The following is a 13042-nucleotide window of genomic DNA, read 5'->3' as shown; positions in this document are numbered from 1 at the left end:
ACTCTGCTTTTATGTAAACCCCATTGTGCCTGTGTAGTATGATTAAGAATGTTGCTAATCTAATTTGTATGAACTCCATGCTTGTAAACCCCTTTAAAAGTAACTGGCCTGCCTGCCCTTGGCAAGCAGTCTTGACAGCGGCAGCTCCAAGTGACTCCATTTCCTCATACAACGAAATAAAGGTGTCTGTCTTGTTCTCCCACCTCGGCCTCCCATTTATTGGCCAGTACGAGTCATGCTGAGTAAGAACCTGCGGTTTCCACCCAGTAATAAAACCAGGGAAGGTCACCATCAATAAAGGCGAGTATCTACATGTTGTGAGCCTCCTAAAGCTCCAAAGAGCTGTCAGACAAACCATTGCTCCCTGTTTAAACCCAGGAATACTGGGGCTGGAAGAGAAAATGAGGGTCCAGCTTAACCATGTTTGGGAATTCTGGGGGTGCTCTGCAATCCCACCCAGAGGCTTTGCAAGAGCCACCACATAACCTCCACCCACCTCCTACAGAGCTCTCAGCAGTGAAAGGGAGGGGCCTAGCCTCAGAACAAAAGCTAAGGGACAGTTTGGGTCTGGAAATGGAGGCATGGCAATATGAACACTGGGAAGGCTTAAAGGCAAAGTTCCCCTTGTTTCATGAGCTAAAGTTGTGATCTTGAGAGAAAAAAACAAAAAGATTCACATTCTTGCTATCAGCCTAAAGCATTTTTGTTCAACTTTAAATATCCTAACTAAAAAGAAAGACAATTATCAGTGGTTTATTTCTATTTTTATTCAAAACGGACTCTTCTCCAGTTAAAAGCTTATGTTGTTGTTGTGTGCCTTGAGTCAGTTCCAACTCACAGTGACCCTGTTTATGACAGGGTAGAACTGTGCCACAGGGTTTCCTAGGGTGTAATCTTTAAGGGAGCAGATCACCAGGTCTTTTCTCCCACAGAGTGGCTGGCGGGTTTGAACTGCCAACCTTTTGGTTAGCAGCTGAGTGCTTAACCGTTGTGCTACCAGGGCTACTTTAAAAGTTTATAGTAAACCTAAAAAAAAAAAAAATGGTGCCAAGATTGTCATTTGATATATTGTTATTTTTTAAGGATCATACTAGATAGGGTTTCTAAAAACAGCTTACCGTGAGCTTCATACTATTGACTGATAAAAAAACAAACACACCTACTGCCGTCGAGTCGATACCCACTCATAGCGACCCTATAGTTCCAGAGCAACTTGTTTAATTACATATAGTTACTTTTAAATATTAATGTTAATATATTGATTTTTTAAATGCTCACACCAACAGCCCTGAGGAACATACTGCTGTTATACCCATTTGACAGATGAGAAGTCCGAGGCACACAGGTTCAGCAGCTCGCCAATATCCTGGTTGTAGAGAAACAAGGATTCCAATCTAGGCAGTCTAGCTCCTATATCCTTATGTTCAAGTATAGGGCTTCTAAGACTTTCTGGTGCCAAGGAGGGTGGATGAACCCCTGAAACTACTGCCCTGAGATAATCTTTAAACCTTATACCAAAAATATCTCCTGAAGTCTTCTGAAACCAAATAATAGTTTAGCTTAACTGGTAAAGAATGTCTGCCTTGAGCATTACGCTCTTTTAAGAACTATCTATATGAGATCAAAGCGAAAACAGCAACTTGAAATATTAGACAGGAATCTTATGGGGCAGTGAGTGTATGTTAACGGTGGAGGAATAACTCAAAAAAAGGTGAGAATGGTTGCACAATTTGAATAACATAATCAATGTCACTGAAATGCACATGTGGAAACTTGAATTGGTATATGTTTTTGCTGTGTATATTCTCAACAACAACAAAAAATTATTTTAAAAAAGAAGGACATGAACTAGGAAGAAAGGAAAAGGGACAGTTATTGCTTAATGGGTATGGAGTTTCTGCTTGGGGTGATGAGAAAGTTTTGGAAATAGATGGTGGTGATACTGCACAATGCTATGAAAGTCCTTAATGCCACTCAAGTATACCCTAAAAAATGGTGAAAATGGCAAATTTTAAATTATATATATTTTACCACAATAAAATTTTTTTAAAGAAGTTAGACATAAACTGAAATGGGATAAGTAAAGGACGAAAAACCAAAACCAAACCCGTTGCTGTCGAGTTGATCCCAACTCACAGCACCCTATAAGACACAGCAGAACTGCCTCATAGGGTTTCCAAGGAGCGGCTAGTGGATTTGAACTGCTGACCTTTTGGTTAGCAGCTGAGCTCTTAACCACTGTGCCACCAGGGCTTCAAGAAAAGGACTAGGGAAAAAATCAAGTATTTAAAATCTTTGCAGCCAACTGGGGTGCTAGCTTCAGTTCTGTGGTAAGTTCTAGGTCATCCCTTGCAGGCTTTTTAAAGGATGGCCCTCCTCATGCAGCTGGTGGCCCCGAGTCCCCCTGGTAATCTGCCCCCACCCCAGCATGGTGCAATATTAGTAAAAGCTTATGAGCAAAGCATATAGTCCACGTCTCTCCTAAGGCTGGCCACTTCAAGCAACATTACAAACCGACCAACACCTATAGCTCTATCCTTTTTGTTTATGCTGCAGTTTCTGCTCACTACAATTAGACAAAGTAGAGACAAAAGGACGACTGGCCAAGACGATATCAATTCTAGCAATGAGCGTAGGGGACACTAAGCTTCTGTTAGGGGTGATGGAAAAATCTGGAGGCAGATAATGGTGATGGTTATACAACATGATGGTTAAACAATTAATGTCACTGAACTGTACATGTGAAGAATGTTGAGACGGCACATACTATGTTACATATATATATATATATATATACACCACAATTTAAAAAACACAACAAAAATTCTAGCAATGACATGGAAATATTCCTCCCACCACATTCCCCGCCCTGCCCCCCAGCGGGGTTGGCTGCTGCTTACCCTCGCCCCCTTCTTGGCCAGCAGACACACCAGCTTCATGTGGCCAGCAGCTGCCGCATAACAGAGGGCAGTCATGCCATTCTCCGACATTCCATCCAGGCAGGCGCCAAATTCCAGGAGCAGAGTGACGACTTCCTCATGACCAAGGTGAGACTGAACACACAGGATGGGGGCGTTGTTTAACACTTCCGTCCTGTAGTTCACATTGGCTCCTCCCAAGATCAGGAGACGGCTCACCTGTTGGATAATACCCCCAGAAAGATTATTTTAATTTCTCAGGTAACTAAGTCTCCACAACATTTCTGAGGGAAGGGCAGTATCCTCAATTGTCCATATAACCATTTTAATCCAGTGGTTCTCAAACTTGAGAGAGTGTGTCAGAATCACCGGGAGGGCTTGTTAAGACATAAAATTACTGGGCCCTGCCCCCGAGTTTCTGATTCAGTAGGTCTGGGGTGGCGCCAGAGAATGGGCATTTTTAAGCTCCCAGGTGATGCTGATGCTGCTTTGAAAACCCCTGTTTAATCTAACAAAGAGGTCACTGATGTTTCAGTAGCAGAAGTCTTGCCTTTCACACAAATACAAACAATATTCTTTTCTTTACAAAGTCTTCCTAACAGAAAAAGCAGAGCATGAAAATGTCCACGTGCCCCTTGGATTGTCAACAGAACAATCCTCCCAGAAAATAATCGGCTTTTCTACTAGTTACTGTGTCCATCACCCACGAAACTCTTGGGCCCCAGCTATCAAGGAAAGTTGTTTTTTATCTACAAATTCAGCTATACTAATAATACTATCTTCAGATCTCCAGATCATTAAAAAAAAACCACAAAACCCCAGCACTCCTCTAACACCTATAAAGGTGTCCACTGCGTTTCTTTCAACTGTTTTCTGAAATGGTCCTTAACAGCCATCAATCACCCTCACAGCACAACCTTAGCAGGTCCTACGAACTGCTCATGGAGTGAAAACCACAAGACACACTGTGTCATTTGACTAGAACCACACAGGGATAATTAAAAGATACAGAAGGCAAGGAATATAAAATACAGGGTATTTCAATGATGTGCGTTCCTAAGAGAAGCTGACAGAATATTTACAAACAGATTCCGTTCCCGTTGCAGTTGAGTCAATTCCAACTCACAACGACCCTATAGGACAGAGTAGGACTGCTCCATAGGGTTTCCAAGGCTGTAATCTTTAGAGAGGCAGACTGCCACATCTTTCTTCCACGGAGCGGCTGGTCGGTTCGAACTACTGACTTTTTGGTTGGAAGCTGCTTAACCACTGTGCCACCAGGGCTCCATACAAGCTTATAGATGTGGAAAATTTATACGACCAGGAATCATGAGACAGCACAAGGACGGATCAGAAGCAACAGCGTGAAATCTGAAGCTGCCACAGCTGTCACTGAGGCTTGAACCCCACGTGATCCAGCTCTCCAGCTTCCTCTCAGATGGTCTCTCCCGGCACCCTTCCCCCCGGGCTCCTCTGCCGCCTGGACTGTGACATGCCAAGCAGGCCCTGGCTTCGAGGCCTTTACCCTTACAGCTCTCTCTGCCTGGAATGCTCTCCATAGACACAGATCCCAGAGAATGGGTACAGCCTCCTCCTACTGGCTCCCAGATCATGTCACAGAGAACCAACCCCCGCCCCACCATAAGTTACCTCCTCCACCCGCCCTGCAGAAGCACTTGCACACACAAATCCCAGTCACTCACCATCCCCTCTCATTTCCTTCTCAGCCTATGGCACCAGGCACTAGTTCTAAGAAACAGACGTTCACAGAGGAGTCTCTCCAGGGACAGGGATGGCCCAAGTGTCAAATCCTGTGCACAGTCAGGATGACTGTCACAGACGTTTCAGAACAGGCAGATTATCCACAGTGCTGAGGAGGCCCTGACAACATCAGCCCACTGACCGACAAGCCCACCCACTCATCTGCACCCATCGGGGGACTGGGGGCCTTCATATAGCCTGACCCAGGCCAGCAATAGCCCAGCCTCCCACTGTCAGCCAGCAGGTGTGGTCGGAAAGGTAGAAAACATACTGATGAGAAGAGAAATCAGAACATGTGTTCTTATCCCAACAACGATGTTCAACAGGCAGAGTGCCTAATCTTCCCCAGTCGGCTCCACAGAGCTACATGGGTTCGCTCTGACAAATTCCGGAATTGAATATGATTCAAAAGTATTTTAAAATTGTAAGTGCTAAATAAAATTTTTTGGTTTTTTTTCCTCCCAAGTAACTACTATCAGTATAGAAAGAATAGGATTATGCTAATAAAATACTTGGGGATTTCATCAAGGCCTAGAAACTGGTTCTAAGACTGGGGAGTGTGAGTTTTCCCAAAATACACATAACACCACTGAGGGGCACGTTAGACTTTGGCACAAGGAGACAGGCAAGGCAGGAAGAGTTTGTCAATTCCCTGGATGGCTTTGACAGCCATTTACCCTCTCCTTTCCCCACATCAATCCATTCCCTCTTGAGACCCATTAGCTTAAGAGAGAGAGAGGAAAAAAACAGAGAGATTAAACAGTCTGCATTTTCGATCAGTCTCTTAACATGCCATGTGATTTTCAGAAAATTACTCAACCTCTCTGTGCTTCAGGTGCACTTCCTAAGAAAACAGGAATGCTCCAGCCCATTCTGCCCAACGCAGGGACAGATTACCCAATAAGCAAGGTGCACATGGGCTTACTTACTAATCTACAGTGCACAATTTTACCTGTTTTTCACATCCCTGAAATGTGAAATTGTGCACTAAAGACTAGTACGCCCGTGCATACCTTGGCTTACCAGTTATCTTGCCCCTGCCAACAGGTATTCTTTGGTAACAGTGTTGGAAGGTATACTTTCAGTACTGTCTTGCTTAATATCTTACAAGTCTTTAGCTGGAAGGAACGTGCTTAGCTGCAGGACTTTCCTAAAACTGTCTGTCATCAATTCACATTTCATCTGCTTCTTGGGGGTAAACATTTCCTTTGTTGGTGCAACACGGCAGGTATTTTTACTATTTAATGCCCTACCAGTTTGTGAATCTTCCTGTAATCCGTTGTTCTTACCCCTGCTGCAATTGAAGTCACCTGGGGAGCTTGAAAAGTTTCCACTGCCTGAGCCCCAGCATTGGAGACTCTGATTTAACTGGGGCTGGGGCCTGGCTCCCATGGTGATTCTGGGTGGCAGCTAAGGCTGTAAACACATCAGGTAAAAAATGCAAATGTGGAGCATGGGCTTGTGCAGGGCCATTGCCTTTCCAGCTGTGTAATCTGGGGTAAACTATGTAACTGCCCTAAGCCTCAGCTTCCTCATCTGAAAAAATGTAGGTAAGCAGTTCCACTTCATTGGGTTGCTGTGAAGATTAAAAATCAAAGTGTATATACATAAAGCACTTACCACAGTGCCTAGAATTCAGTAAATGCTAAATAAATATTAACTATTATTGCTATACCCTTTTACAGTCTTCAGAAGGGACAAGAGCCCAGGGTCTTGAGCCCTGGAAGATCCTGAGGTCTGGCCTCCTCCCTCCACATCACCAAGCATGCCCGCCCAGCGCAGGTAACCAGCACAGAGCAGCAAGGAGATCTCAGGCATGTGTGAGGCAGACGTGAGTCACCTGGCACCCTCATGGCAGGCAGCTCCTCCCCACAGGCAAGAACATTCAGGAATTCTCAGGTGCCTAGAGCAGAGGCACAGTTTCCAGAGATGAGGCGAAGCACTAGTAAAAATAACTCATCTTGAACGTGTAATAAATGCCAAGTGTTTTTCCAACAACTTTAACATACACCATCTCACTGGGTTTCCCATGACTCTAAGAGATGGGCTCTTCTCTTATCTCCGTTTTACAGACAAGAAAACCGAGGCTCAGAGAGAGTAGGGAAAAGATGAGCTCTGGGCACAAAGCTAATTACTGCCACAGCAGCAGCTCTGGTTTAAGACTGCACTGTGTTAAAGGAAGGGGTTTTGCATGGTTCATCCTGAAAATTTTTTTCCTACTACATGGAAATTTTCTGATCATCACCACAGAAGCTTTCCTTTGATAACACTTGAAAATGGCAATAATATCTACTAACTACTGGATTTAATGAATGCAAGGAAACAAAAAAAGAGAGGGTAACGGGAATACAGGGGTGGGTGACAGAGGAGGCAAAGCAACGCAACAGAAGTGGTACCGGCTGGCACGGTCAAAAACAGGACATTCAGTTTCTTAGTAGGTATATGAGGCTCACTTAAGCACATCCACTATGAAGTGTGAATTATCTAATTGTGATTCAGGATATGACTGGATTCTCCCAGCCAGGAGAAATTAGGCCAAAGTCCAGTTCTAACTTTGTACTCCTCCCTCCCTGCCTTCAGCCTGAGAGACACATCACACAAGCTGAATTTTTCCTGATCCAGAGCCTTGGGGAGCCCGTGGCTGGCAGCTGGTCCTAGGAGATGGTGTGAACAAAACAACTAGCTGGATGGGTGCCTGGGTATCCAGTGGCAGAGACCCCAGCGAGTCAGCTAGGTCCTGGCTGGCATAACTTGGCCCGGTAAAGGGAGACCAAGTTGTTAGAAATTACTGGCTTGCCACTAAAATTAAAAGCCATCTACCAAGTAATCATTCCTGAGCAAGTTAAGTCACTTTAATTTACCAAAGTGGCAAACTGCAATTATTGCTCAAAATGACATTCATTCCTGTATGACAACATTTAATACTCTCTAAAAAAAGTTCCTTAATTGCCCGCATAATTTTAAATTACTGTAATTTGTTCAAGGTTCTGTGAAAACCTTTTTTTCTTGAATGATAAAAGAAAACAGAAGGATAATGGAAAGCCTTAAAATTCTACAGCCAAGTGATATAATTTTGGGGATGGGGTAGATGTAGGTGACACTGAAGTTCTACAAAACAAAGTAAAGATGAATAATAACCCTTAAGAGATTTCAAGTATGTTACAGAGGAAAATTTATAATCCCAAGAGGGTCAAACTCATTACATTATTACACGCTACCTTTTAATTTACTGTCTTAAAAACTCTTACTCAATAGAGGATGACGTTTTCCATTTACTTTTCTCCACATTAAGAGAAAAGAATAACTTCTGTGCCCATAATTCACTCAAGTACTAAAAACAGATATTGCCATTTTTATTCTGATTTCTTTTTCCCTTGTCATCACTGCAGAATTTTATTAAGTATGGAGAAGCCAAAAGAGAAACTTTTGGCTGAAATGAAAGATGAAACGATGTTATTCCAGTAACCTTAGCTCTAATTTCTGTAACATCTAAGTGAAACAAAAATTCTTAACTTCTTCATTAATGGAAATCTAAACTTAAGAAATAGTTTTCTCTACCTTTTTATTAAAAAACTTCATCTAGAAAGTAGAGTTCCCTTTTTATCAATAGCAGGACTTTGGAGCTAAGTTCTCCTTAACTACAAAAAGGTGGTTTTGAGTTTCCTTATCTGTAAAAAATTTATAAATTAAGAAAAAAAATTTTTTTCGGGCTCAGAGAATCCTTAAACAAGCTGAGTGGCTAAGGACAGCCCATACGCAAATGGGTTACAATATCTGGAATCAAATCAAAGGGATATTTACCTTCCATAACCTGGTTCCTTCCCCTTTTAGGACCCACAATAACTATCCTTCTACCACTTTTATTTGGTCCCTGCTCGCTCAAAGCACTGCTTAAGTTCTTGTCTTCTCGACTCCAGCAGTTCCAAGTCAAATTAATGATGATGCAAGGGTTCCAGCCCATTCCCAGGTCTGAGTCCAATAGCCCCAACAAAACTTTAGACCAGATAGGGAGAGATTTCTGCTCTGCTAAGCAGGCCAACAGCCCAGCGTCTGCTTGAAGAAGTTATAGAAGAGACCTCCACCCCTACACCCTCATAAAGAATTATGAGTATGAAATCTCTCAGGGAGGAATGAGATAGGGGAGGGAAAAAAGGACTGAGCCCCTAGGCAAAGGACCCTGAACTAAAAACATGTGCTTAACTAATGACACAAAACCCATTATCTTGGAACAGACAATAATGAAAGAACAACCCACCCAGCTCTCAATGTACTTCCTTGATAAGATGTTTTTCAGAAGAACCAGCCCGATCTGGTCCCTGGAGCATGTGCAGACATTCGCAAGGTGACTGACAGACCCGCATCAGGAATTGAGCCGGCACCATGGGGGGACTGCACAGGCGCGGCACCCCATATTAAGTCCTGTCATCCAGTCCCAGGAGCCTTTGTTACAGGTTCCATCTTGAATTACCTCTTGCAAGTGCACCTAATCTTCATACCCTGCATCTTTCATGAATAAAGATGACACCTTTTCCCACCTAAAAACCTTTATAAGCCCTAGTCAATCCTTCCTTCGGGGAGACAAAGGCTAGCGTAGCATTGTCCCTCTGTCTCCGCTCGCAAGCTACTTTTGCTCAATAAAGCTTTGTTTACGCAGAAAAAAAAATTCTAAACTTTAAAAATCAAACATAAATACATATTTATAATTTAAATGTAAATAAAACCAACCTGTTGTCATTGAGTCAGTTCCAACTCATAGTGACCCTATAGCACAGAATAGAACTGCCCCACAGGGTTTCCAAGTCTGTAATCTTTACGAAACCAGATTGCCACATCTTTCTCCTGTGAAGCAGCTGGTGGATTTGAACTACAGACCTTTCCGTTAGCAGCTGAACACTTAACCACTGTGCTACCAGGGCTCCTAATGTATTTATAACTTAAATATAAATAGAACATACATATAAAATATAAAAAAACTGCACGTAGGATTCAGTCGAGACACAAGCACTCAAACCTACCAGCCTGGAGAGTGAGGCATTTAGTAGGGAGAGCACAGGGTTCACAGGTATAGTTACACAGTTCATCCCCTGCACCGAGGTGCCAGCTCAGGGGACCCTCTGTCCATCAAACCTTGAACCCACACAGGCTGAGTCCACCTGGAGAAGGAGACACCTTTATCTTTGCAAAGACATCATCTGCACCCACCTGGGCCATGGTCTTTTTCTAACTCTCACAAAAGCCTTGCACTGGCAGCAGTGACCTCAGCTCCGGACTTGGCACCCTGCTAGGTCCTTCCTAAGGCCCAGTCTCTCAGTCAGCTTCTTTACACCCTTGCACCTCTAAACACACCAGGAGGCCAGAGACCACAGAGAAGTGGCACAGCACACATCAAACCAGAGACAGCAAGTGCTCTGCAAGACCTAGATACCTAGACAGACACCCTTGGTGTGGGGCTGAGGGTGAGACATATGGACAGTAGGGGGGAGAGGCACAGGTCCTCAGGAAGTGCCTCTCACAGTTACATCTCTGGGTATGTGGCCCGTTGTCCTTCTTACTTTTGATGGACAAAAATAAGAAGTGGAAGACAGATGCCCGAAACACTGGGCCACGGCTTCCCCTTGTCCTTCAATGGATAGCCTTCTTGGGCTGGTCATTTTTGTAGAAATGATTTAAGGGAACAATGTGGCATATTGGAAACTGCTCCAGAGCTTCCACAGGCAAGCCTGGGGCTGAAAAGGCCTGGACCTGAGCAGGCTCAGATGCTAACCTTTGTGGTCTTACCTGGATACTTGGCCTCTCTATGCTGCCGATGCTTAGACTGCATTAAATGGGAAGGACAATCTGCCCTAAAAAGCTCAGCAGAATACTGTGACATGAGAGAATACTATAACATGATAGTCACTGACCAATGCCAAGGAGTTAAGAAGCTCTCAGCTTGCAGTGGGCAGATTCTGATACTCTTTCTATAATCACATGAGTACATGAAAGCCTTTCACAGTATTCTCCTTTGCGTGCTCATCTCTTTATGTCACTCATTAATGCTTTGTTTTCTATGAGCCATAGAGAGACAATCAGATTGGTGACCCAGGACACTTCGAAAATCAATCTTCCCTGGAAATCTCTCTCTGACCTTTGTTTTCCTTTATTAACTGCTTCCTTATCACATCCACTCTGGAGTGCTAACCGTATGTTCACAAAACAGCCCCCAACTACCCACATCTTCCTGCCTGAGCAAAAGCTACACTTGCAGAAGAGAACCCGTAATATATCAGAGCATTCAAGTCTGGGTGATCTGCATCATTAACATCCTCCTCAACATCCTCTCCCACTACTCAGTGCAGGAAACAAGCAAGAGGGAAAGGGGCTGTGTCTCCCCCTCAGAGACAGTGGCTCACCTTCACGTTGGGAGTGTAGAGGTTCCTGAGAGAGGCAAGGGCGGCAGACAGCCCCTCAGTGCTGTACCCAATCCACAGGGCTTGGAGATGGCTTGAAGAGATTCCTGTCTTCTTACTGAGGCCCTGGAAACAACCAGACAGATGGGCCTCAGTGTCTCCTTTCCCAGTGACAGCATCAGTTTGAAAGCGGGCATGCCCCGAAGTATTCAGGTACACACTGAATCCACGGTGAAAGCTGTGACTCACACAAAGAACCCCTGGACCCAGGAGCCTTGTAAAACCCTGTCTAAAGAGACAACCTACAGAAAGGGAGGAAATACTTGGGAACCATGTATCTGATAAGGGTTTAATATCCAGAATATATAAAGAACACCCACAACTCAACAACAAAAAGATAAACCACCACATTAAAAAATGGGCAAAGGACTTGAATGGACATTTCTCCAAAGAAGAAATACAGATGGCCAATAAGCACATGAAATGATACCCAATAGCATTACTCTGTTAAGGAAATGTAAATCAAAACCACAATGAGATCGATCACTTCACACCCAATAGGATGGCTATTATCAGAAATCAGAAACTAACAAGTGTTGGCATGAATGTGGAGAAACTGGAACCCTTATTCATTGCTGGTGGAAATGTAAAATGGTGCACCGCTATGGAAAAGTTTGGTGATTCCTCGAAAAGTTAAACATAGAATTACTACATAGCTCAGCAATTCCACTCCTAAGTATATACCCAAGAGGCTTGAAGGCAGGGTCTCAAACAGATATTTATACACCAGTGTTTACTGCAACATCAGTCACAATAGCAAAAAGGTAGAAACAACCCAAGTGCCCATCAACAGATGAATGGATAAAACAAAATACGGTATGTATGTACAATGAATATTACTCAGCCATAAAGAGAAATGAAGTCTTGATACACGCTACAACATGGATGAACCTTGAAAAATTATGCTGAGTGAAATAAGTCAGGCACAAAAGGACAAATATTATATGCTCCCACTTATATGAAATTATCTAGAATAAATGAATGCACACAGACAGAAGTTTATTAGAGGTTACCAGGGGTTGGCAGAAGGGAAGGGGAAAGTGAGACTCAATGCTTAGGGAATACCGAACTTCTGTTTAGGGGGATGTATAAGGATAAGGGTGGTGGTTGAACAACATGATAAGCACGATTAATGCCACTGAACTGTACATGTGAAGACTGTTGAAATGTCAAATATTTGTTTCATAGATATTTACTACTAAAAAAAAAAATGAAGTGTAATCTTTAGATTAAAAGAAACTTAAAGGAGATTTAAAAGGGGGAAAAATAATACTTAACCATAGCACTTAGACACACAATTAAGTGATAAACTATAAAGAAATGCAAGGAAGTGATTATGATAGAAGTCAGCATAGTAGTTACTTCCAGGGAGGACGGAAGGGTCATGGGGAGGCTTCTGGAATAATGGCTGATGAAGTTTTCAAAAATGTTCAAAACCAAAAAAATTAAAACTGACAACAACAACGACAAAGAAACCCTTCTGATTACTGGTGTGCATCTCACCTTGAAAATGTGTGCCTTACCTTGAAAATGTGTGCCTTGAGGATGTGGTGGCCAAGCTCCATGGTCTGCTGGCGGTTTAGCTTGCCCTCCTGTCGAGAGAACATGAATGCCAGCAGAGCATGCCCATTCCTAAGACAAGAAACACAAAGGCTCTGAGCAAAAGTTCCTGTTCCACTGCACCAAAGGCTCAGGATTTCTACTCTCAGACAAAAGCTTTCCCCACTCCCACCTCTCCTGTTCCCTCGCTCCCATGGAAAACACTCTCTGCCACCTTCCAGCACTCCAGGCCCAGTTCTTGCTGGTCCCCTGTGCAGAAGCTGATCCCAACCTGATCTGGATCAGCCCTCCAGCCAGGGAGGGCTGCCCTCCCAACCTCAGGCTAAGGCAGGGCTGCCCTCCCAACCACATGCT

General features: G+C 43.6%; 1 protein-coding gene across 1 annotated transcript in view; it reads right to left on the bottom strand.

The window, feature by feature from the left end:
• The window catches only part of TANC1 (tetratricopeptide repeat, ankyrin repeat and coiled-coil containing 1), a 331867-nt gene that overhangs the window by 38075 nt on the left and 280750 nt on the right, over positions 1-13042 (bottom strand). Inside the window, exons 16-18 of the mRNA XM_023730416.1 lie at positions 12652-12760; positions 11072-11194; positions 2901-3137 (exon numbers count right to left, since the gene is read on the bottom strand). Of these exons, the coding sequence (XP_023586184.1) occupies positions 2901-3137; positions 11072-11194; positions 12652-12760 (469 nt within the window). The remainder of the gene's footprint in view (positions 1-2900; positions 3138-11071; positions 11195-12651; positions 12761-13042) is intronic.

The sequence above is a fragment of the Trichechus manatus genome, unplaced genomic scaffold, assembly GCF_000243295.1.
Source record: "Trichechus manatus latirostris isolate Lorelei unplaced genomic scaffold, TriManLat1.0 scaffold00036, whole genome shotgun sequence".
Lineage (NCBI taxonomy): Eukaryota > Metazoa > Chordata > Mammalia > Sirenia > Trichechidae > Trichechus > Trichechus manatus.
The sequence above is the reverse complement of the archived record's forward strand: the minus strand, read 5'-3'. Positions and strand labels throughout refer to the sequence as shown.